Below are 24,166 nucleotides of genomic sequence, written 5' to 3'. Positions count from 1 at the left end.
AATTATCATAGATCAAAGTAGAGGAATATACATGAAATATCCCAGAAAAATACTCTGCCATTAAACTGGATTCCTATTGGCAAAAAAGAGCCCCAACAACAATGAAACACATACTAAATCCACCTGGTTAGAGGATATATTTGCACAACTGTACTCACCAATATAGGACTTCTTAACGTTTAATAAACAGTTTGGCTTGGCTAGAAATGAATATCTAGAAAAGAGACATCTGAACAGAATCTATATGACATAATCTATGGAAAGAAAACTGATTTGGCCTTTGAAGTGGACATTGTAGATCTGTTTGTTATTTCATTTGTGCTAATGACTAAAGTAGTTGTTCTGTTCTAATGGATATGGAACTCCAGCCTTGATTTATTTTTACAAGCATATAATTATTCACACCCACTGAGCGAGCTGTAAACAGAAAAGCTTGTTGTCTGAAGTGACTTTGAGAAGTGGTCATTGCCAGGGGCGGCAAAAATCCTGGTAACTTTAAGAGCCAAATTTCTGTTTTTCAAACCAGAAGTTCCTCCCTTCTAGCACAACTCTGCGCTAGCATGTGGACCCCCAGGACCCCTTACAGCTCCAAAAAAGGTGAGCATGGGGGGGGCATGTGACTTTAACAGCAAGTCACCTCAAGCAGCGAGGGTGCCAGGATCACCCATGGAAGGATGTTATTCTGTGGAGGAAACTCAGAGGGGCAGATTTACTAAAGAGCGAATTGACGCCAGCGACCGATTCGCACACTTCGCACCACTTTGCCAGCTGCAAATTAGTTACCATTACACTAATACACTAAAATGCAAAGTTGTATCCTGGGCGCCAAATGCTGGGACTTTTCGCTAGCGATACTTTTTTAGTGGAAGCATTTCATAGTGAAGATTTACTAGCGTTCATTTATGCCTAGCGAAAAGTCGCTAGTCATCTTACACTTAGGTCAATGTGAACAGGACAGCTACATTAAAGTTGTATGGACGTCTTTATTAGAGATGTTGGTGCAAATGCCTGAAGTGGCCACTTTTTATTACAAATGTCCAAGGAACCTTAATAAGGACAAAAGAGATCCTATAATGTCCTACACATGAGCCCACTGTAAAATGAATGTTTCATGGCCCTCAAAGGTCTGGGGAAAAATGTTAACCCAAAATAGTGTGTTAGGACTTTTGCAGGCAATCCCGCTTAAACAAAGGAAAAGTCGCCAGCGTTTTTTCAACTTTAATGCATTTTCGGCAGACAGGATATGATGTAAGTGACATAAGATTAAGGAAGATTTAGCTTTATTTTAGCAGTTCGCCTGGTCTGAGGTGGCAAAGTCAATTCTGGCGTAAGAGGTAACGTTCAATTCACCTGATTGAAAAGTCGCCTGGCAATAGAGTGCGAACAAATGCTAGCATCAGTCTCTTTCGCTATCGAATTGTTGTCTGCGCCTGTTAGGGAATTGGTGATGTCCCTGTGGATGTGATTTCTGGCAAAAAGTCGCTAGCATTAGCCACTTCGCTTTAAAACCCAGACCAGTCTAGAAACCCAAACAAATTTTACAAAGAGACTCTCAGTCCTCATAAAAAAGAAGGAGATTGTATGACAGTTTGAATGAGGCATGTGAGTAAACAAAAAGACACCCTCATTTGATAGAAAAGGACGATTGCATAAAACTATATTGATTAAAACTGGAATGAAAGCATACTTGCAAAACAATGTCACATTGCTGCTTCATGTATGAACCAGGGCTGAAGAGCTGATTAACAGATGCAAACCATTAGGAATATTAGTCCGTATTTTAATTTATTTAAAATAACACACCTTACACCTTGCGCCCTAATCTCCTAAAAGGCAACGAAGATTGTAGCAAAATGTCATTACTGTACCCTGTAGTGGTTGTTATTGCATATATTTGACGATATTGTATTTTATATAGATGACGCAAAAACGTACTGCTATGCAGAGATGAAATTATTGATCACTTGCTTGAAGTAGGCAGTTGGGTGATATATAGTACCCCCTCTTGTAAAATATAAGGATATTATAAGTTACAGAGGAGTTTCATGACCATATAAAAACACGAGGCCGAAGGCAGAGTGTTTTTATACAGGTCATGGAACTCTGAGGTAACTTCTAATATCCTCATAATTTGCAACTGGGGGTACTTTATTTATTATAATACACAAATTTCAGTGAGTCATGTGACAGAAATGACATCAGAACTTACCGTTTATAACTGATGACATCAGAATTCACAGTTTATAAGGATATACTTTACAAGATATTCATGGCTTTTGTGTATTATAATATAATTATACTTACAGAAGAGACTCCATTCCACATTCTTATGGGCTGATACTGATGGAATAGCGCAGATATTCCTTTTTTTTTTTTTTTATAGAACTTTATGTAACGCTCTCATATTCTGGTTATCAGATTTTAGGGGTCATTTACACAGTGTGCAGAGTGCAAAAAAAGGCTGCCATTTTGTACACACTTTGCCCACTGCATGGTGCATTGTGCAAATAGCAGAGACCTGCTGACTGATGCTTGAATCGAGTGCAGCCTGTGTTAGGCCACAAATTATTTGCAAATTAGAGTGAGAAAGGAGGTGCAGCCCACATTTGGGCCATGTACTTACTGCTTGCACAAAGTGCACAGAGAGACCGATTTTCAATCTGCAATCCTGGGGTTCTGTTAGGTGAGTATCTGCACTGCTTACCACTCTTGGCACTTGGGCTTGTAAATTAACCTTTTTATGTTTACCAGTAGTTGGCAGAGAAGATGGGTGTCTTTTACTGTGTTCTTCCACATTTTCACTGTATTACATGACACATGGATGGGCGAATTTTTTCGCCTCGTTTCGCCGAAAAAATGACGCCCATAGACTTGTATGGAGACGTGCGTCAAAGAAAAGCCGCGCGACAAATTTTTTTTGACGCCCATAGACTTTAATGGGCGTCTGCGACATTTCGCCGGCGGCGAATTTTGGACGAAACGAAACGGGTCAAATTCGCCCATCCCTGCATACACTACAGGGGAAATTTGTTCAATTCAAGATCATGTTTTTTCAAGCTCAAAATTTCGATGTTTATGATTTGAAAAAAAATATCAGAATTTTTGTAAATTAATGAAATTTAAAGGAAAACATTCAGCAGGTAAAACCTGTCAAGCTTCTATAGAAATTAATCGGAGGTGTATGTTCAATATACAGTCAACTGTATTTTTTTTAATAGCCAAATTTATGGAATAGAATAGATACATAGAACAGTGTGATTTTTTGATGGCAGTTAACTTTTTCAATGCATTCAAGCTTTTTCATAAATATGCTAGCAGTTGAGAAAAAAGTGGGGTCACAAGCAAGTTTTAATTTTGTTCTAAAAAACTTAAAGGGATACTGTCATGGGAAAACATGTTTTTTTCCAAAATGCATTATTTAATAGTGCTGCTCCAGCAGAATTCTGCACTGAAATCCATTTCTCAAAAGAGCAAACAGATTTTTTTATATTCAATTTTGAAATCTGACATGAGGCTAGACATATTGTCAGTTTCCCAGCTGCCCCCAGTCATGTGACCACCTCTGCTCTGATAAACTGTAGTCACTCTTTACTGCTGTAGTGCGATTTGGAGAAATATCACCCCCTCCCCCCCCAGCAGCCTAACAAAAGAACAATGGGGAGGTAACCAGATAACAGCTACCTAACACAAGATAACAGCTCCCTGGTAGATCTAAAAACAACACTCAATAGTAAAAGCCAAGTCCCACTGAGACGGATTCAGTTACATTAAGTAGGAGAAATAACAGCAGCCTGCCAGAAAGCATTTCTCTCCTAAAGTGCAGGCACAAGTCACATGACTGGGGCAGCTGGTAAACTGACAAAATGTCTAGCCCCATATCAGATTTCAAAATTGAAAATAAAACAATCTGTTTGCTCTTTTGAGAAATGGATTTCAGTGCAGAATTCTGCTGGAGTAGCACTATTAACTGATGTGTTTTGAAAAAAACATGTTTTCCCATGACAGTATCCCTTTAAACTGGAGAAATTGACTTCTATTTGTATGGGCCAAGACTCCTTAATGAACCAGATCCAGCCTGGGGACAATTATCTGGAGAGACCTGGTATATGCTTTACTAGAATTCTAAGCAGTGGTAAATTTTGCTGTATTGGCAATTCCACTACACCAGTCAATAGCTGGGTAATTCCAATCTTCCTTAAATCGTTTCCCCTGTCAGTTCCTACTTGGCTTCTGCAGGGGTTGTAGTCAGGCTCAAGGATGAAGCTCAAATACAGACAAACAAACAGTCCAAAAAGTGGTATTTAAAGGATTAACAAGAGTTTCAAGTCTTCAGGCATAGTTCGTTGCAGGCAGCAAACAGCAAAGTTAGGATCAGGCAAAGGGTCAAAAACCAAAAAACAGTCCAAGAAAATAATTTAGAGCTCACCCAGGAAGTTGCAAGCAAAGTCCTATATTCAATCATGTGCTTGGTCCCTAGTGTTTATTTATAAAAAATGTTATGCCAGACACAACACAATGACATCACATGCTGGTGCTCAGACGTCACTGCACCGGTGCCACCACCGATTAATAAAATGTAATTTTTATTTTTCATTTCCCTCAATCAAACTTTTAAGTGCTAAATCCCATGGATTAGAATAATTACTCTATAAACCACGAAAACATCTCTATCTAAAAGCTGCCAGGGTCATGTAAAAGTCAAAGGAGCTGTCCAGTTGTAAAATGTTTCTTTGCTTTGAGCTTTTACAGGTTTTTAGGGTTTGTAATTTCATGCAAAATTATTATAAAAAAAACAAGATTTCTGAGATTTTCATATTCTTTATGGATTAGTTTGTGCTTTCAGATTTTTATCTTTTAATAAATAATTAAACATGAAGGTTTTTTTTTTAATGTGAGTTTAGTTGGGGTTGAAAAAAAACGTCTAAAATGACACAAATTCGAATTTTGATAAATAGGCCTCTAATAGTTCATGAGTAGGCAGTTATTTTAATATTTTATATGCAATATTATCTTTCCATAGTTCCATTAAGATAAAAAAAAGTCAGGGTTTGTGGCTGTACTTCTATGGTTGGTGGCTATGTTTCAATGCTGACAGAAACACCGGGCAGCTTTATTGAAATCGGGTCTTAGAAGACACAGATACAAGTGCTTATTGCAGGGTAGCCATGGACATTACATCTGTGAATGTTCAGAATGAAAATCTGTAACACTAAGGCATTGATTAGAGGATCTACTATAATTATAGCAATAGCGGCAATTAAAAAAGTCTCTTTAGATCAGGTTTATCATGATCAACATTACCCTTTCTAGCAGGAGTGGCATGTGGTTGGAATTCAGATTTACCCTCCAATGTCACTTTTGGTGGAATTCTTCATTATGATCTTTTACTAATTCTACAATACCTCCTCCTTTCAATCACCTTTCAGTGATATTCATGTTTTATCCTGACTCTTCTTAAATATTTATTTCTACAGCCTGGTGTTTTCCACATTACTCTAAAATAGTGATGAGCAAAAATTTTTCACGAATTTCGCCTCTATATTTATTGTGACACGTTGATCGCCTGTACATGCAATTTTGAGGCAAATTACCAATGGTAGGCAGGTTTAGCAGAGGACTGGGAGCAAAAGACAGGGACACCACATATTCAGGTTTATTTCACAAGACTTTTCCTAACAAAAAATCATAGGAATACAATTCATTAGCTTTCACGCATTTAAAACTTTTCTCACCATTCAGAGCGACTCCTGCACTCATGTATATTCAGGGTTCTCTCTATGGGGGAAATTGACTAACCTGAGAAAATTCGCCAGCAACGGCTTTGCACCCGTCGCTACACTTAGCCAGGCGAAAATTCGCTCAGACAACGCTAATTTACTAAAATGCGAACTTGCGTCCAGGGCACCGAACGATGGCGAATTTTCGGTAGCATTACGTTGGCAATCAAAGCAAAGTTGCGCTAGCATTGTCTAGTTTGCATACGGCGGGAAGTGAAAGTTGAATGGACGTATATGTTGCAGCAAATACATTACATTACACAAGCCCAGGGAACCTTAAAAAAATAAAATAGAGTTGTTATAATGCCCTACACATGAGACCAGTGTATAGTTTATGTGCCATATGTTAGGAAATGTGAAGTTGCGCTAGTGTCTTTCTCCTTCGCTAGTGAAGTTACACTTGTGCCCGTTGGTAAATTGGCGAAGTACCGAAATGACGTCACACTGGTGAATTTTCTCCAGCGTTAGTCACTTTGCCCTAAGCATCTCTACTTTCACCTCCAGGGATACTCATTCACCGCAGCTCCTTCCAGCATACGGAGGTATCCACTAGCCTCTCGCCTTCCTCCAACAAAAGTAGGTTTCCCAGGAGCTCACACTCTCCTCCAACAGGAGGGATTCAGGGACCCTGAGGTGTAATCTCACATCTCTTTTATTTGCTGCTCACCTAATCAGACAGTTACCTCTAACTGGGCAACTACAAAACCCTAAAGGGAGTATGGAATGGAGGGTCCACCCTGCTCTCCTCCGTTCTCTCCAGGGACCCATTTATCCAACTTTTTCTAAGCTGGCCAATAAACACAGACTTACTTGCTGCAGCAACACACAGTTTTCCCTGGAGATAATTGTTTTCCAACCTAGCACTGGTACATTAATAATACACATAATCCTGGGCATTTTAATCACAGCTCTTACAATACAGTATATGCATACTATATATATGTTGTGCAACACTGATAAAGCAGGCACCTTCTTTTTGCTCTAAATGGTTCTGGAGGAACATCTTGCATGTTAGTATCATAGTATAACCAAAGGGCAGATTAAAGAACAGAAATGAGAATAACTGGCAGATAGGTTGTTCTGCCTAATTCATTGCACTGTATGTGTTTGTGAGTGTGTGATGTGGTTTCTAAGTGATGTGTGACACAAATACAAAGCACCTTGACCCAGTGACCCAAACAAGCAATCCATTACTGTAGCACAGTTTTCCCCTTCCCTTTGGACTTGTGATATATTATCTTGCAAATGGATGTCCGTTCAATCAATTGGCATTAAACAAGCAGTTACCTCAAATGGCAGATCATTAAGTTGTGGTTTATGTTGACATTGTTGGATAATGGGGCATCAATCCCTCTTTTCTCTTATGCACAATAGTGAACTGGTTTTAATAAACAGAGTGAAAGAATACTGTAACGAGTATTGAAATGAATTACACAAACAAAAATATATTTACAAAACAATGTGCAATGTTTAGATCACAGAGTGAACCTTTTTGCTGTTTGGATCACACACATTGGGGGGGAGAGAAAAAACTCTGCCAAGGTAAAAATAAGGGAGGTCTCAGTTTAAAGGACCAGCAATGCCATTAAGTGAAATTATTTTTCAAAGGTTTAAATCATCTGCCACCTACAAATAAACCAGGGGTCCCCAACCTTTTTCACCCGTGAGCAACATTCAGAGGTAAAAAAAGTTGTGGAGCAACACAAGCATGAAAACATTTCTTGGTGCGAAATAAGGGTAATATTTGGCTATTGGTAGCCCCTATGTGGACTGGCAGCCGTGTACATGGCCTGTTTGACAGTACAGCTGGTTTTTATGCAACCAAAACTTGCCTCCAAGCCAGGAATTCAAAAATAAGCTCCTGCTTTGAGACCACTGTGATGAACAACATCCAATGGGTTGGGGGGCAACATGTTGCTCACAAGCTACTGGTTGGGCATCACTGAAGTAAACAATTTCTTGCCAACAAATATCCTATTTTATTTGAGGTTTTCATTCTATAGTACTGAGCAAAGAGCCCTTATATACCATGCAGTATATCTGTTATCTACTATGTAAACGTGTGCCCTATTTCTTGCACTTGAACTTGAATGACAGCCCTTATGGCTAGCTAGACAGCAGTTTATATAAACTATATTTGAGCCTCTGAAACAAACATTATATTTAGTCATGGAAAAAACAGCATTGCTTGTTTAGGATCCTCACAAGACCATCTTTGTATCTTAAAAGGCTACAAAAAGACATTATCTGTTGGTAGAGAAGATAGAAAGTTAGATTAATGGGTTAGCACTCATTAGGTGCACACAGTCAAACTATTTGGCATTCTGTATCAAACTGAGCTGGGTGATTAACTCTTACCCTGCAACAATGTTGAATATACAATGGCAAGTTGTATACAGAGTGAACAATTCCAATTTCCACATTCTATAGCAACCAATCACAGGGAAGCATTAACTGCCCACTTGACAGCTAATTGGTTGATATGGGTTGCTAAACCTGCTCAAACTTTGTAAATTTTATTCACATAGCATTTATGCTGTCAATGTAAAAACAAGAAAGGAAAACGAATGCTACAAGCCTATTTACTGTATACGGGTAACATAAGACATCAACTGTTCCTATAGCAGAGTCTTAAATATTTTAAACTATTTAGATATTTTTGTTCATATTTAGTAGTATTTTAACTGAGCAGGTCAGTGGTCCAACAATAAATAGGCCAAGATGTGAATTCACTGCCTACGGGTGCATTTGCAGACAGTATATCATGAACTAGAATCTAAGCAGAATAACAAGAAAATTGAAAAACCTCCTACTGACAGAGGTCTGGATATCAAAGCACTTTAATAACAGATTGGACATCCCATTATCTGTGGAATCCTGGTGATCCCTGTGTTTAGTGCAGAAGGGGGTGAGAAGAAAGCTCACAAAAGAAATGCTTTATTCTAAATATATTGAATATATATTTATGTATTACCTCCCTGTGGATCAGTATAAATAGGGTCTAGAGAAGTTTTGAACATGATGGATTTTTCCAGGTACCATTTTAAACCTAAGGTTACATATTGCTTTGTAAATTGCTTTGTAAATAAATGTATATTATTTGCCATTCAAGCCTCTCATGGCCAGTGTTGTTGACCAGTTTGGATGTTATTGTCCATACAGTACAGAAAACAAAATACATTTAGGAACCATTATATTTTTACTTGCTGAACAATCTAATGGGCAAATAATTGCACTGGCTAATGGATGCAGTATAGTATACAAACACATCTTTACCTACTGTATTTTGGATACACACAATGGGACCAGAAACACCAGGAAATGAAAACAGCTTAAATCATTTATACTTAAAGGAAAACTATACCCCCAAAATGAATACTTAAGCAACAGATAGTTTATATCAAATTGAATGACATATTAAAGAATCTTACCAAACCGGAATATATATTTACATAAATATTGCCCTTTTACATCTCTTGCCTTGAACCACCATTTTGTGACTCTATCTGTGCTGCCTCAGAGATCACCTGACCAGAAATACTACAACTCTAACTGTAACAGGAAGAAGTGAGGAAGCAAAAGGCAGAACTCTGTCTGTTAATTGGCTCATGTGACCTTACATGTGGTTTGTATGTGTACACAGTGAATCTTATGATCTCGGGGGCGGCCCTTATTTTTTAAAATGGCAATTTTCTATTTATGATTACCCAATGGCACATACTACTTAAAAAGTATATTATTATGATAATGGTTCATTTACATGAAGCAGGGTTTTACACATGAGCTGTTTTACTCGGTATCTTTTAATAGAGACCTACATTGTTTGGGGGGTATAGTTTTCCTTTAATGCTTTGTCTGCACTTTGAAAATATCTTGCGATTTCTAGACAATATGATATTTTTAAGGTTGTCCATGTTAGCAGAGTTGGGCACACATACATCAAGTGGCTAAAATGCTCTGATCGGACCATGTGGCCCTGAATTTTCACTGGTCAACCTGAATTTGTTTGGCTTGGCTAATAAGCTCATATGTGAATTAACCAGACTGCCATCTGCCAATAAATGCACTAGAGTAATACACAAGTTACAATTTAGCTAAACTGTACAAGACAGTCTGTGCATATAGTGACCTTTATTTCTCTGTAGGACTCATCATTAATGTGTCCAAAAATGGACACAGTGGTTTCAAACACTGGCACCATTATTTATATAAGGCACTTTCATCTGAAGTCGATCCTTGCACTTCCCTGTAGTTGCAAGGAGCTCCATTATGTCCATCCTGCCTCCTGTTCCAAATCACAGGCAAGTGCACCTATTGACATAGGTAAACCCTGGCGCTACCTCCACCTTTAAGCTGGAGGTAATTCCAGGGTTCCCAATGCAGACTACATTAATAGGCCCAGCTGTTGTGCAAATATGTTTGCAATGCATCAGAGTCATCAAAATGCCCATGCCAGAATCTGGCACAGTTACATCAGACACAGCTTCCCCTCACAGTAGTAATTACACTGAAATTATAGGGAAATATGTATAATTGTGGGTAAAAAAAAAAACAGGGTGAACTGCAAATCCAAAATTGAAGCCCTTGTATGTTTGGCTGAATTGTTGACAAATTAATTTGGTTGGGTACCAGGATCTTCCAAACGGTGCCAGCTCAATGTTTATTACAATATGCAGAATTTAGCAACTGTGCTCGTATAGTTTTTTTTAAAAAAAAATTAGAAAACTCATCCCTTTGCTTTTATGCTGGAAAACCACTGATGTAGTTTTTCTTTTTTTTTATTATTTATTGTTTTCAGTAACATTTACAGGAAAAAGGTCTGACAATTTTGAGATAAAGTAAGGCAACAGCTTTTGTTTCATTGAAATAAAACTTAATACAATTTTTCCATCAGATCTTCAGGTAATCTTTACCTAAGGCTTCCTGAATTACTGATGTAATTTTCTGACATTTTTATTCTGTAATTCCCAGGTCAGTGGAGTAAATAAAGGTAATTCACGTGCCCGGGAGCAGAGAGTACTTGTCATGGTCATCGTGATGGTTGTTTGCTTCCTGCTTTGCTGGCTGCCCTATGGAGTAATGGCATTGGTTGCCACGTTCGGAAAGCCAGGCATCATATCCCCTTCTGCAAGTATAATCCCCTCTGTGCTGGCAAAGAGCAGTACTGTGTATAACCCCATTATTTACATCTTCTTAAACAAGCAGGTAAGTCACTGGCAAAACACACAGCATAAGAGAACTTGTTTTTACTGTAAAACGTAATACTCCAGCTACTTAATTTTTTAATTAATTTTTAATCATTTTTTAATACATTTTTTAATATCTAATAAATAGTATTTTTTGCTCCAAGAGGTGCTGTGCCACTCCCTTTTTCTTTTGAATATTTTGTAAAATGTAACAATCACAATTGCAATAGGTATAACCAAATTATGACTATTTACCGGTGAATGTGACAATGTTATCCTGTTATAAGGTGCACACGCAAAAAGACAAGTATTTGCTTCTCTTATGACCTTAATGCCTCTTCTCATTTCCCACACAAGGATTTATTCTGCAGTGAATTCATAGGGGACTGTTTAATTCCAAGAATCGTAAAAATTGTTGGAGGACATGGATTGGGATTAACCCCAAGATCCTAGGCTACAATTGACTGGGGTGTTTGCTTGATTGTCTCTTTTGGATCGATGTGCGTGGGTGTAAGATGGGTTGAATTTGATAGGCAGGAGTCTGTTTCATATGCAACCAGAATCTGTGTACAAAAAGCTCTGTTATCCATGTGAAGACTTCTTTGCTCTTTCATATAAATCAGCTAAACACAACTCACCTTTGCCTCCACCTGAAGGCAGTAAGTTTCAAACAGCTGTTGCTCAAGAGACATATGGCCTGCTACCACCAATGTCCTCTGCTTTCAGCAAAATGTCCTAAGCATCTCTCTCATGCCCACTTTATCTCCCTTTAAACGATTTTCTCATTGCCTGGCCTGCTATTTCCATCACTATTGTGGGAATTTTGTTCATAGTGTTAGATTCAGGAAGAGGTTAGTAGGAGGTTGATGATAGAAAAGCAAAGAATCGCATTGTAGCCTTTAACCCTAAGCCCATTTCCCCCTATATTTTTCCACCAGCTTCAATAATTCATATCATCATATATCATTTGTCCATTAGACTGAAAAGGACTTCTGGAACATTATCCCCATAGAGTATTTAGTTTGTTTTGTGCTACTTTTTCTATTTCACACCATATACTTTAGCCTGTTGTTGATGGTATATTTTCTTCTCTTATTCCAACTCAAAAACACGATTGGTACCACCAATCTCTAAATACAGATTTTAGCACGGTATTACATCTACCAAGAAACACACACACACACAGACAATCTTTACCTAGGAATGATGGTTAAGTGCTGAATACAGGCCAAGTATGCACAGCTATAATACCTTCTGATAGATGTAATCCATTGATCTTTAAGTCACTTTTTCAATACAAGATAAGGATTTTAACTTGTACTGCATAGGAGCAGTGGTCTTAGAGAATGGAAATAAAAGGTGTCAACTACCTTTCTTTACTTACTTTAATAAATGGTTCATTAATGGTAAGACTGCTCAAATGTCTTTGTGACTTTAATGCCCCTTTAAAGGGGGCAGTATAATGTCCAGTTCAATAAAAAGAGTTTCTGCTGAACATACTTTTTGACTATTGTTTTAATAACAGGTAAACAGGCAAAATGCGAAACTAAAAGTCAAATTCTACTTCACGGTTCATATGATCACAATCAAACAAATCAGCAGGCCACTGAGAATCCTTCTGTTTAGTGCAAGAAGTGATAAAAAAAAACATAATTAAAACAATAGTAAAATGTAGGTTCAGTGCAAACTTTATTCATTGAACTGATGTTGAAAAAAAAGGGGTATACTGCCCTTTAAATGCTTGGCTGATAAAGAGGAGACATTTGAAAATCCCTTCAGCTGTAAATAAGTGAATTCTAAATGCGATCCCTGAAACAAAGCATCCAATGTAATTAACACAAAAGCCTCCAGAGATATTAATGTTTCTTACATCAAATGGTTGTCTCATCAGTTGTAGCCACTGCTTGTTAATATGCGAGTGTTATGGTCCAACGCACTAATGTTGTAAATCCATTCTGTTTGACTTTATGACCAGCAAAGCCTGTTTTGTTGTTCTCTAACTAATTTGCTTGTTAATAATTCATCCTTGTTTAGAAATGTAATTTCCATTTGTAAGTACTGTCAGAGAAAACAAGGAATCTTGCAATTATAGACTGGGTGCACCCTCTAGAGCAGTGATCCGCAACCAGTAATTTGTGAGCAACATGTCCAACCCCTTGGATGTTGCTTTCAGTGGCCTCAAAGCAGGTGCTTATTTTTGAATTACACACTTAGAGGCAAGTTTTGGTTGTATAAAACCAGGTGCACTACCAAACTGAGCCTCAATGTAGGTTGACAATCCACATAGGGACTACCAAATGGCCAATCAGAGGCACTTATTTGGCACCCCAAGAACATTTTTCATGCTAGTGTTGCTCCCCAACTCCTTTTACTTTCTGAATGTTGCTCATGGGTTCAAAAGGTTGGGGATCCCTGGTCTAGAGGTAGAGGATGTCCACCTTAAATAATGTAGAGGGGCCCCACAAGTCAATAATAACTTCCCCACTGTAAAGCAATAGGAGTCATTTATTTTTTAAAGACTTTTTTTGTCATTATGATGAATCTTTAGAATAAAAATGGAGCCATTATTCAATGCAATCTCTAAATCTCCAGATTGCACTGTAGCATATAGCACACACACAGGGGCACATTTACTATGGGTCGAATATTAACCCTCGATATTTGACCATCGAAGTTATATCCTTCGAATACCGAAGTCGAAGGTTTTACCGCAATTGGTTTGATCGAACGATCGAAGGAAAGAACGTTCGATCAAACGATTAAATCCTTCGAATCAAATGATTAAATCCTTCGAATCGAACGATTCGAAGGATTTTAATCCATCGATCGAAGGATTTTCCTTTGATCAGAAATTACTTAGAAAGACTATGGGGACCTTCCCCATAGGCTAACATTGGTGCTCGGTAGGTTTTAGGTGGCGAAGTAGGTGGTCCAAGTTTTTTTTTAAAGAGACAGTACTTCGACTATCGAATGATCGAATAGTCGAACGATTTTTAGTTCGAATCGTTCAATTCGAAGTCGTAGTCGAAGGTGGAAGTAGCCAATTCGATGGTCGAAGTAGCCAAAAAAATACTTCGAAATAACAAACTAACAATCACAAGTCAGGAAGGAATTTTTCCCCCTCTGAGGCAAATTGTAGAGGTTTCAGATGGGTTTTTGCCTTCCTCTGGATCAACTAGCAGTTAGGTAGTTAATAAAAAGAAAAAAAAAGGGTTGAACTCGATGGACATGTGTCTTTTTTCAACCTTACTTACTATGTTACTTGGCATTTTTTAACTGGAAATTTGCTGTTGGAAAGTTGCTATGGCCTGCTGTTGTCACATACAGTGAGTATCAACCAGGAATGAATGTCACCTTCATTACACTACAGAGCAGCACAGGGCACAGGTCTTACATTTAACAGAATGGGAAGCAGCTGTTTTCAGGGAAGAGCTTTTTGATTGCCTTAAGACAGCAGACAACAAAACCTCAATCTGTAATTAGCTTCTTGAAAGATGATCTTTTAAGACTTCTATTTCTAATGTGCAATTCATCAATCTGACCAGGTCCATAGAAAGTGTAAGTGTAACTTATCAAATGGTTCATTCTCTGTATGAGTTATATCCATTGGTTGCTTACTTCGATCCCAGAAAGCGGAGTGGAGAACAAGATAGCAGCCCACTAGAAAACCTTGAGAAGTACATTATTGCTTGATAATATTAGCACATTTTGGGAACCTTATGGTATCATAAAGGTACAGTTCAATTGTTCAGTGTGCCATGGGCTCAGTTGAAGGGTTAGAGGTAGTGAGCAGAGATTACTAGTGGGGTCTGAATAGCAATGAGGGGGTGGCCATGGCTCATGGATTAGTGCAGAATAAGGGGCATAAATGAGTCGGTCAGAGAAGGGCAGGCCAGTTGCTGAGCCAAGTAATATTGTCTTAGATGTTAATGTTACTGGGTTAAGCTCTGGAAAGCAATATTACTACCGGGCCCTCTGTTTCTCAGTTCCTTTTCCACTGCTAACAGTGCACTTCTTTCTATGTTTAAAAACTTGACATTGATTTGGAAAGAGGAGCCAGAGGATATATTTATGTATTTTCTAAAAGTTTAGTAAGCCCCACTAGTTATACATTTTTTTTTTTGCAAGTGAAGCAACAGTAGAATTCAAACCTTTTACTAACTTGTTTGGGCTGAGGGCTGATCATTGAAACTGGTGTCAAACAGTTATTCCTTGGAGTTTTCCATAGAATGAAGATGTATTATTTTTCCAACCTATCCCAAGTCCCTAGTGATGGGCAAATCTGCATATATAGACAATAGGATAATAGCAAGAATTGCTTCCTGACAAGATCTTACATGGGATGTGCCAAATTTCACAGAAGTCTTCTAGGGTGTTATAAAGTAATTTACTGCTTATTGTCCACCCCCCCCCATGATTGTACTTTATTTGTTCAGTGCCTCCTTTCCCATTTTAACAGTTTCAGAATTTAAATGACAGAGTAAGGATAGCTTCACATAGGTACAATGAATTTGTGTAGAGTCACACTCTCACCAGGAGATTTTAGCCACTAGCACCAGATCTGGACTTGGATAAAAAATTGGGCCTTTGTGTAATTGGAATGTCAGGCCTAACACCAGCCCAAGTCTATGGCTTCTTACTACAGCTCCTCATAATGGCAGCAATGGTGGGAGGATTTGTGCTTTAATCTTTCCCAAAGAGCGTTTGAGGCACAGGATTGCTTCAGAGCAGAACACGGCGGGGGATTAACATAGGCTTGAATCTATTGAATAGATTTCTTTTAATTGTGCATTTAGGGTCTGTATTGCCCCCAGAGATGGATTTCTTTGCAGAGAGAAAATAAAGAGGAGTATGACAGGCTATGAGTTCATATTTGTGTGTTGGAAGGTTACTTGTTAGATGCTACTACAAGGTCAGTTACATGTATCTGTTATACATAAATAATGAACCTTTTGGCCTTTTAAAATAAGCAATGCAAATGGAATAAAACTGGAGGCATGTTTGAACTTTTAGCTGCTTTTCTCATACATGATTTACCAGTACAGGTATAGATCCGTTATCCGGAAACCTGTTATCCAGAATTATGGAAAGGCTGTCTCCCATATATTTCATTTTATCCAAATAATTAAAAATAGTTTTAAATGATTTCCTTTTTCTCAGTAGCTTGTACTGGATCCAAACGAAGATTTAATGAATCCTCATTGGAAGCAGAACCAGCCAATTGGGTTTATTTAATACTTACATGATTTTCTAGTAGACTAAAGTTATGGAGATTCAATTTATGGAAAAGATAAGTTATCCGGAAAACCCCAGCTTTTGATTCTGAATAACAGGTCCCATACCTGTATTATTTAAAGGGGTTATTTACCTTACAATCGCTTCAGTTCAGTTGTTTTCAGACTTTGCACCAGAAACAAAGACTTTTTTCAAATGCTTTCCATTTTTTTATGTTTTACCATTCTTACAAAATTGAAGTTAAAAGTTGAATGTTCGTGCCTCTGGTATTTCAGTATGACATAGAAGACATTGAAGGTGAAAACATGAAGTAAATTGATTTCAAACTGTTCAAATATTAGTCTTCACACTTCATTTTATTTAACAAATATGTATTTATTTAAAAACCTCTTTAAGGGTAAATATAAATAAAGATTTGAACATCTTTTTTGTAACCAGTTACCTTCCCGCTGTTAGGCTAAACCTCCTGACCTACCTCTTGCTCTACTCAACTATAAATGTATAAAATACACATGCTGCATGGCTAATTAATTATTGGTTCTGATGCATATTTCATTTTGTATTGGCAAAAAGGGAGATAGAGACCTGAACTAATGATGGCTCATGTATATTTTATAGGAGCAGTATCCAGTTCTATGGAGCTGGTTTAAGAAACGATTTGGTAACAGCTGAAGGCATCGGACATAAGGAAATGTAACACATCCTCAGGGAAGTCATTATAAAGGTGGTCCTTGTGTATGAGGTTTACTTACTCTATAGCTGTCTAAGGCAATTCAATGGTTTCCGTATACTGTACCTAAAAGATGTACTGATCAGTACAGTCTGATAAATAACCCCCATAATCTCTGCAGCTCCATAATTAATGTGTGCCTATACTTGCAAGTATTTAACCAAAATGGACTTAGCATGGACTTTACAACTTAACATGTGCTGGCAATTACACTGGAATTCTGGAAATAAATACTGTGCTTACATATAAGCTTTATATACACGTATATAAAAAATATAGATGTTTTCACTTTTAAATTAGTTCTCTAGGGTACAAAATAAAACGACAGAAAGTTTATTAAGGTGTGTTTTATTTTAAACTAATGACAGATTTGCCGCCGTTATGCTTCGGACCATTGTTACAGTGGATGTTTCTCAAAGAAAAAGCATGTATAAAAATTACACCTTTTTTACTCCTTTTTTCACATGGAGATTCCTGCTGATGTGCAGCAAATTATTCAGCTGTTTTTACACCACTTAATAAATGTGCCCCGCAGTGTATACTTGCCTATATATGTGTATAATAACAAACCTGAAAAAAGTGTTTGGATTTGGCTGAATCCCAAAACGAGTGCTGGATTCAGTCAAGTCATTAAGGTTCATTTAAGAAATCAAGTGCGAATTTTACAGAATTCCCACTAGCCTGGACCTGCCAGTAATTCCAAGGTTCCCTTAGTGGGTTGCATCTATGACCACAATTGACTTGTGCTGTGTGAAATGGACACTATTGCGATTCAAATGCAAAGAACAGCTGTACACCACAATTTGTACATCATTTACCAAAATAGGTGCTACTGTATATGTTCAACTATATTAATATATAATATATATACAGCATGGATGTTGAGCTACAGTTATTAGCAAATCATTTACTGGAAACATACTCAATGTAGAGCTTGGTACGAGTAAGGGTTAACTTACCAAATGTGCTGGGGGTCCAGGTGCTCAAGCACCAGACCTTCAGTTCGGGAGGCAGACATCATGCAAATGTTTGGGATAGGCTGGCACAAACCGGACCACACTCCATTAATAGATGCAGTTAAAAAAGTATTTATTAGACAAAAAACATCTAAAAAAAACCCTTAGCCCATGACTAAGTGCCCATAAGGCACGAAACGCGTAAGCTGTTTTTATGAGATGTTTTTTTCCTAATAAATACTTTAACTGCATCTATTAATAGAGTGTGGTCCGGTTTGTGCCAGCCTATCCCAAACATTTACAGTTATTATCATCCTTCTGACAGGCGGTGCCTTGATTCAGCTCTACCATTGATTGACCAGTGGCCAAGACAAACAAATGGCCTGTAAAACTGATGCAAAAAATATTAGTTTCATGTTTTTCCCTTTTTATGAACATTTCGTCTTTGCACCCCACTGCTTCCTCTATTATTCATTTATTTTTTTCACACTTTTCTTCTGTCCTAAAGCTTTCCAATGAAAATCTTTGAATTCCAAGAACACCTTTTACCCCCTCTCTATCTTCTATTTCTTTTAGATCTGGTTAACAGCCATGAAATCCCAGACTAATCTTGATTAATAAACTGATTGGACGTTTCATAGAACGGAGCTGGTTTTGGCTCTTGACTATTACTGACATGTAATTTTCCATACACTAGCAGCGAACATTTTCTCTTTCTCGTAGGAAGTGAAGCATAAAATCCTGCTCTTTCCCTTTGACAGATCCCTTTATTGGCTACCCAGGACATGTTCACTAGTATTCATGGCTACAGCTTGGCCTGGTTTAGTGATAGAAGCGACAAAGTTATCGGTTCATTTTGCACCTGGCTCCCTTATTTGAATATTTAAAATGCAGCCGCAATTCGAAGCTCAGGATTTAACAAAGGAAACATTTTATTTACATGTTTGCAAAGTAAAAGGTTTAATTGGTTCAATGAAAATGTTAGATTTGCCTTAATTTTACACTGCATGCCATAGTTTGCTCAATATGTATCCTACAGAATTTACTGTAAATATATATAAAGTATATACTATACAGAGTGCAGTATCAGCCCTGAAAGAGCTAAGCAACTCATGGGGCTCTACAGGCTGTCATTTTGTGGCCCTTAGCTCTCCTGCAGTTGTTCCTTCCCCTCTATAAATTAGTCCTAATACATTTCAGACAATAGACTTATGGATAAATTTCACTGTGAACAATGAAAATTTTCTAACCTGATCGATCGATTTTCTGAAAAATGTTGGACGAAAAATTGTTAGGTGTACAACTGTTCGGTCACTCACCAAACGATAATTGGGGATAATTGTTAGGGAGAGCAAAATCTTAACATCTTTGGCAGTATGCAATCTTTTCAATAATGTTGTGCTGAACATAGTTTTTTACCTTTGCTTTAAATTAGGAAAAATGCAATGAAAAATGTTATTTCTTGAGCATGGGGAAATTTGAAAATGAAACTAAAGCTATATTATACTTCCCGAAAAGCAAAAGAAGAAGATTTTACATTTAATACAGGAAGATTTTAGGTTGATAATAACTAGCAGTCTGGCGTTTTGGTGTGTGCAATACACTGCTAAGGTCGTTAGTTCTGGGGATTGGCAAACAGGAATTTTTAAAAACTAGCATATCTCCTAAGAAGCCCCAGGGCTTCCAAACCAACGTGGATGTGGCCAGGGCCACTCCTGCCATGAGGCAAGGTGAGACCCTTGCCTCAGGCGGCAGTGAGCAGCCAGTTACAAGAGGTAAGTGTAACTTTAAGAGCCGAATTTCCAGGTCTTAACCGCAATTGAGCTCAATGCATGAGTGATGCTGGAAGGAATTTTTGAGGAATAATTGGCAGTCGCTTCAGGGCCGCCAGCAGGGCTGCTGAACTTCTCTCGTGGTGGGCGATGCGGCTTATGCTGGTAGCAGAGTTTGGGGCCATCCTCTCTGTAGGCAGAGGCAGCCTAATACTCAGTGGTGGTTATTATGATTAGTGCTGATCTCAATTGGCAATGGAATTGAAACGCAAGTCTTCAGTGAGGAACGGCAGAGCATAGTATCGATCTTTTATGGAACTCTGGCTTTAGAATATTGCCTTGGGGTGAGGCTGACAAGGTCCTATTGTTAAAATGTGAATAAATGCTGTGGCCGTTTTACCCCATTTCTGGCTCCTGGTGTTTCAACTATGTAACAATGGGGTTCATTGGGATGGCTCTAGGTGAGGGGTCAATTGAGAAGTCCCCTTTATCGTGTAATTTGCAAAGTAATTTCTGTATGTCCATTCTTTTTTCTGCACAGCTCATCTTGACTAGTTGTGCCATTAAAACAATGTAGAAGTAATCAGCTCTTCACCAGCAAAGGCCCCAAGACTTCTTTCAATGCCTTGAATGTTCTGTAACTACAGGCCTGTAAAGAAGTATAATTTACATAAGCCCGCAAGTCATTGTGGCAACTGGAGTCTTGGCTGGGGGAACATTGACTACATTTGTTTTAACATGTACATGAGTAGCAGAATCAATAGCAAGGGAAAACAGATACTGCTTTGAATAGTGAGTAACGATCATTAAAATCATTGAGAAAGTTATGAATGTCTGTTAGAAAGTTGCTTAGAATTACTCTTTCTTTCATTGGGCAAAATACTTGCTTCTTTTATTATTTGGGTGAAAGTCTTTTAGTTGACAAATGCCAAGATGAATAATTAAAAAGAAAGTTAGTGTACCCTTAATAAATTATCATACTTCACACACTCAAAATCTTTCATTCTGCTCCTTCTGTGATTACATTGCATCCAAAAAAGTTAGTATGGAATTGTTTTTGTATCGTACGTATTTTTTTACACACCAGATCCACGATAGAAAAATATAGCATAACTGAAGCAAAAAGTGATAGTTGATGCCTTGTTGCATAAAAACCTGTAAAGCACAAATATCATGTAGTTCATACAAAATACAGGTATAAATCAATTTGATTGACAATGGATTCAGTAGCAGACACTGCATGGATAAACGAAGACACATGGGTGCTGTTCATGACAGATAGAAAAGTACATTGAACCAAGAACTTGTTAACTCTGCAAGGATCTCGACTGTAGAGCTTAAAGGAGAATTCAACCCTAAACTTAAAAAAAACCCTACCCTTGATTGTGCATGATTATTGGCATGGCACAAATGGTTTCTCTATGATGTTTTTATGTACAATAAATTGCACTCATTTTACATTGTGCATGCAAGCTGTTAGATTTTTTTAAAGCCAATGCTTAGAAACCCAGAATTTCCCAAGATCGTGTTGCATGTAACAGTAACAAACTATCATCTTTCTTATCTGCTGAGAAAAGCAAAACTTCTCAATATTCACTGACCTATCTGGTTAGATCCCAAGAAATAAAAGTCATTTAAGCAGAATATTAAATAAATATAGGAAAATGCTTTTATAAAAGGTTTACCGGTTGGAAGGAAAATCTTTCTTCCAAGAAAAACAAAAAGGTTAACATGCAGCAGATCTGTCAATATGACTTTGGTATCTGAGATGCTTATTTTTTTATCTATACTGTACTGGAAACATTTGGAATGACAGCATCTTACATTAACACAATGTTGTCATCATAAAGTAACCAATTCATTTAAAGGGCATCTATTACTAAATCATCACTGCTGTACCCCCAACAGCATTTGTCTGTGTTGTTCTTTGACTTGAAGTTTCTCTTCAATAAAGAAGTCATATATTCCAGCCACAGAATTCAGTTGAAGTCATCTAAATACCATTAGCCTATGGAGCATGTCTTAAAATGTGCCCCTTTTTCACAGATAGGAATCCCATGAAATCATTACCAATCCCTGTCTGGAAAGCATAATCTACTTTGCAACTAGCAAAACCCTAGGTTCACTCACATGAAGGAAGAATTTATATTTTCCATCTGAGCTTAAAATGTGAATACAGTTTGTCTTATACTGTACATTGATCAGTGGTCCCCAACCCCTGGGTTGCTGACCCTTGGTGGAGGGTTGAGAAAGTGCGCTTAGCTGGAAATTTAGCTTAAAGGGATACTGTCATGGGGAAAAAATGTCTTTTTCAAAATGTATCAGTTAATAGTGCTGCTCCAGCAGAATTCTGCACTGAAATCCATTTCTCAAAAGAGCAAACAGATTTTTTTATATTCAATTTTCAAATCTGACATGGGGCTAGACATATTGTCAATTTCCCAGCTGCCCCAAGTCATGTGACTTGTGCTCTGATAAACTTCAATCACTCTTTACTGCTGTACTGCAAGTCGGAGTGATATCACCCCCCTCCCTTTTCCCCCCAGCAGCCAAACAAAAGAATAATGGGAAGGTAACCAGGGGCAGCTGGGAAATTGACAAAATGTCTAGCCCCATGTCAGATTTCAAAATTGAATATAAAAAAATCTATTTGCTCTTTTGAGAAATGGATTTCAGTGCAGAATTCTGCCGGAGAAGCACTATTAACTGATTCATTTTGAACATTTTTTTTTCCCATGACAGTTTCCCTTTAATGTTTATTCGCTCTTCTACATATACCTTTAGTTTACAATATATGCCTAAAAGCCCATCTTGAAAGAAACTCAGAGTGAAAACTTGTTTGTTGACGTAGAGTTAGAGGTTGAATTTGAGTGGTTTTAGAGGTTTTAGAAATCACAATTAAACTCTATTTCTCTAAAACCACAAATGCCATGAAAGTTATTAAAAGATGCAAATATAAAAGTTACAACAAAAAAACTAAACAATAAAAAATACGAATATACCCAAAAACCTCTAAAAATGTAAAGACCTCTAAAAATTTAAAAGGCTAAAAAAAGTCCAATAGGATCAGCACAGCTCCCATTGACTCCTATGGGAATTTGAAAGCTTTTACGTGGCACAGTTTTTGTATTTGAGTTTTTCGTGGTTTTTACACTTGATAAATCTTGAATTTGTAGAGTTTTAGATGGAAAAAAACCCCAAACATTTATAGAGAAAAAACTAAATAACTAAGACTTATGAAATCCGGATGTTTTAAAATCGACCCATTAAACTATGGCTGAATGACCAAGTGTTTTTATGTTATTGTGAGCTGAGAGGTCTGATGGGGCATTAACAGTGATATTTGGTAGGTAGTGATGGGTGGATTTGGGGCGTTTCGCTTCGCCGAAAAATTCGCAAATTTCCTTGCGAAAATCGCAAAACATTTTTTTTTACGCAAATTTGTTCTGGTGAATGAATTCGCCCATCACTATTGGTAGGTGCTTATTTGACCTTTTGGATACCCTTGGAAATACAGCAGGGTGGCTGTACACTAGTGTTTTCCTATATCTGAAGCTTTACGCAAGGTTAATTAACCAAAGTTTAAGGGGCGCCAAACGCTAGCGTTAATTCGCTAGCGTTTGGCATTTTCGCTACTGCGCAAATTCACTAACGAACGCTGGCGTAGTTTCGCTAGTGTTACTTCGCAACCTTACGCCAGGCGAATTTTCGCTAGCGACGAAACTACGCAAATTCACTAACTTGCGCAGTGTAGCGAACGCTACCTTTTACGCTAGACTTCCTTCACCACCTCAGACCTGGCGAAGCGCAATAGAGTAGATAGGGATTGTTTCAAATAAAGTCAAAATTTTTTCTAAGTCCCAAAAAACGCTGGCGTGTTTTCTACATGATGGCTGATAGGCTGAAAAAGATGGAAAATTTTTTGGGGCTCCCCTTCCTCCCCCCTACATTTCCTGACTCATGGCAATTTACCTAGACAGTGGGCACATGTGTAGGGCAAAATAAAATTTTTATTGGCTGATTTGAAGGTTTTCTAGGCATTTGTAGTGCAGATACGTGTTCCTCCATTTAAATTTGAATTTCGCGCCGTATGCAAATTAGACTTTGCTAGCGCAACTTCGCTTTATATAGCGAATCAACGCTAGCGCAACTTCGCAAACTTACGCTACCCCTGTGCGCAACTTCGGATTTTAGTGAATTTGCGAAGCGCTGGCGAAAATTCGCCTGGCGAAGTGCGGCGAAGAGCGGCGAAGTTGCGCCTGGTGCAACTTCGATTCTTAGTGAATTTGCCCCTAAGCCTCCAAGGGAGCTTGAACTGAAAAGCTTTGATAACCACCACCACCACAGATAAAGGTTGAAGAAAACACTTTAAGATTATCTATTGGTTTCTAATGATGTGATTTGGATGTTTGAAAGGTGGGTTCCTGACAGGGTTCCTAATAGGTTGCAGGGTAACTGGGGTGGATGGATTTCTCAGAAACCCTCACCATGTGAAAGCTGTTTATTGATT

The 24,166-nt window shown here is 37.9% G+C and overlaps 1 protein-coding gene across 1 annotated transcript in view; it reads left to right on the top strand.

The window, feature by feature from the left end:
* tmtops.2.S (multiple tissue opsin, gene 2 S homeolog) overlaps nucleotides 1-24,166 on the top strand; it is an 81,977-nt gene that overhangs the window by 40,835 nt on the left and 16,976 nt on the right. Inside the window, exon 3 of the mRNA XM_018265858.2 lies at nucleotides 10,749-10,982. Coding sequence (XP_018121347.1) covers nucleotides 10,749-10,982 — 234 coding nt within the window. The remainder of the gene's footprint in view (nucleotides 1-10,748; nucleotides 10,983-24,166) is intronic.

Source organism: Xenopus laevis, chromosome 5S, assembly GCF_017654675.1.
Source record: "Xenopus laevis strain J_2021 chromosome 5S, Xenopus_laevis_v10.1, whole genome shotgun sequence".
In the NCBI taxonomy this organism is placed as follows: domain Eukaryota; kingdom Metazoa; phylum Chordata; class Amphibia; order Anura; family Pipidae; genus Xenopus; species Xenopus laevis.
The sequence above is the reverse complement of the archived record's forward strand: the minus strand, read 5'-3'. Positions and strand labels throughout refer to the sequence as shown.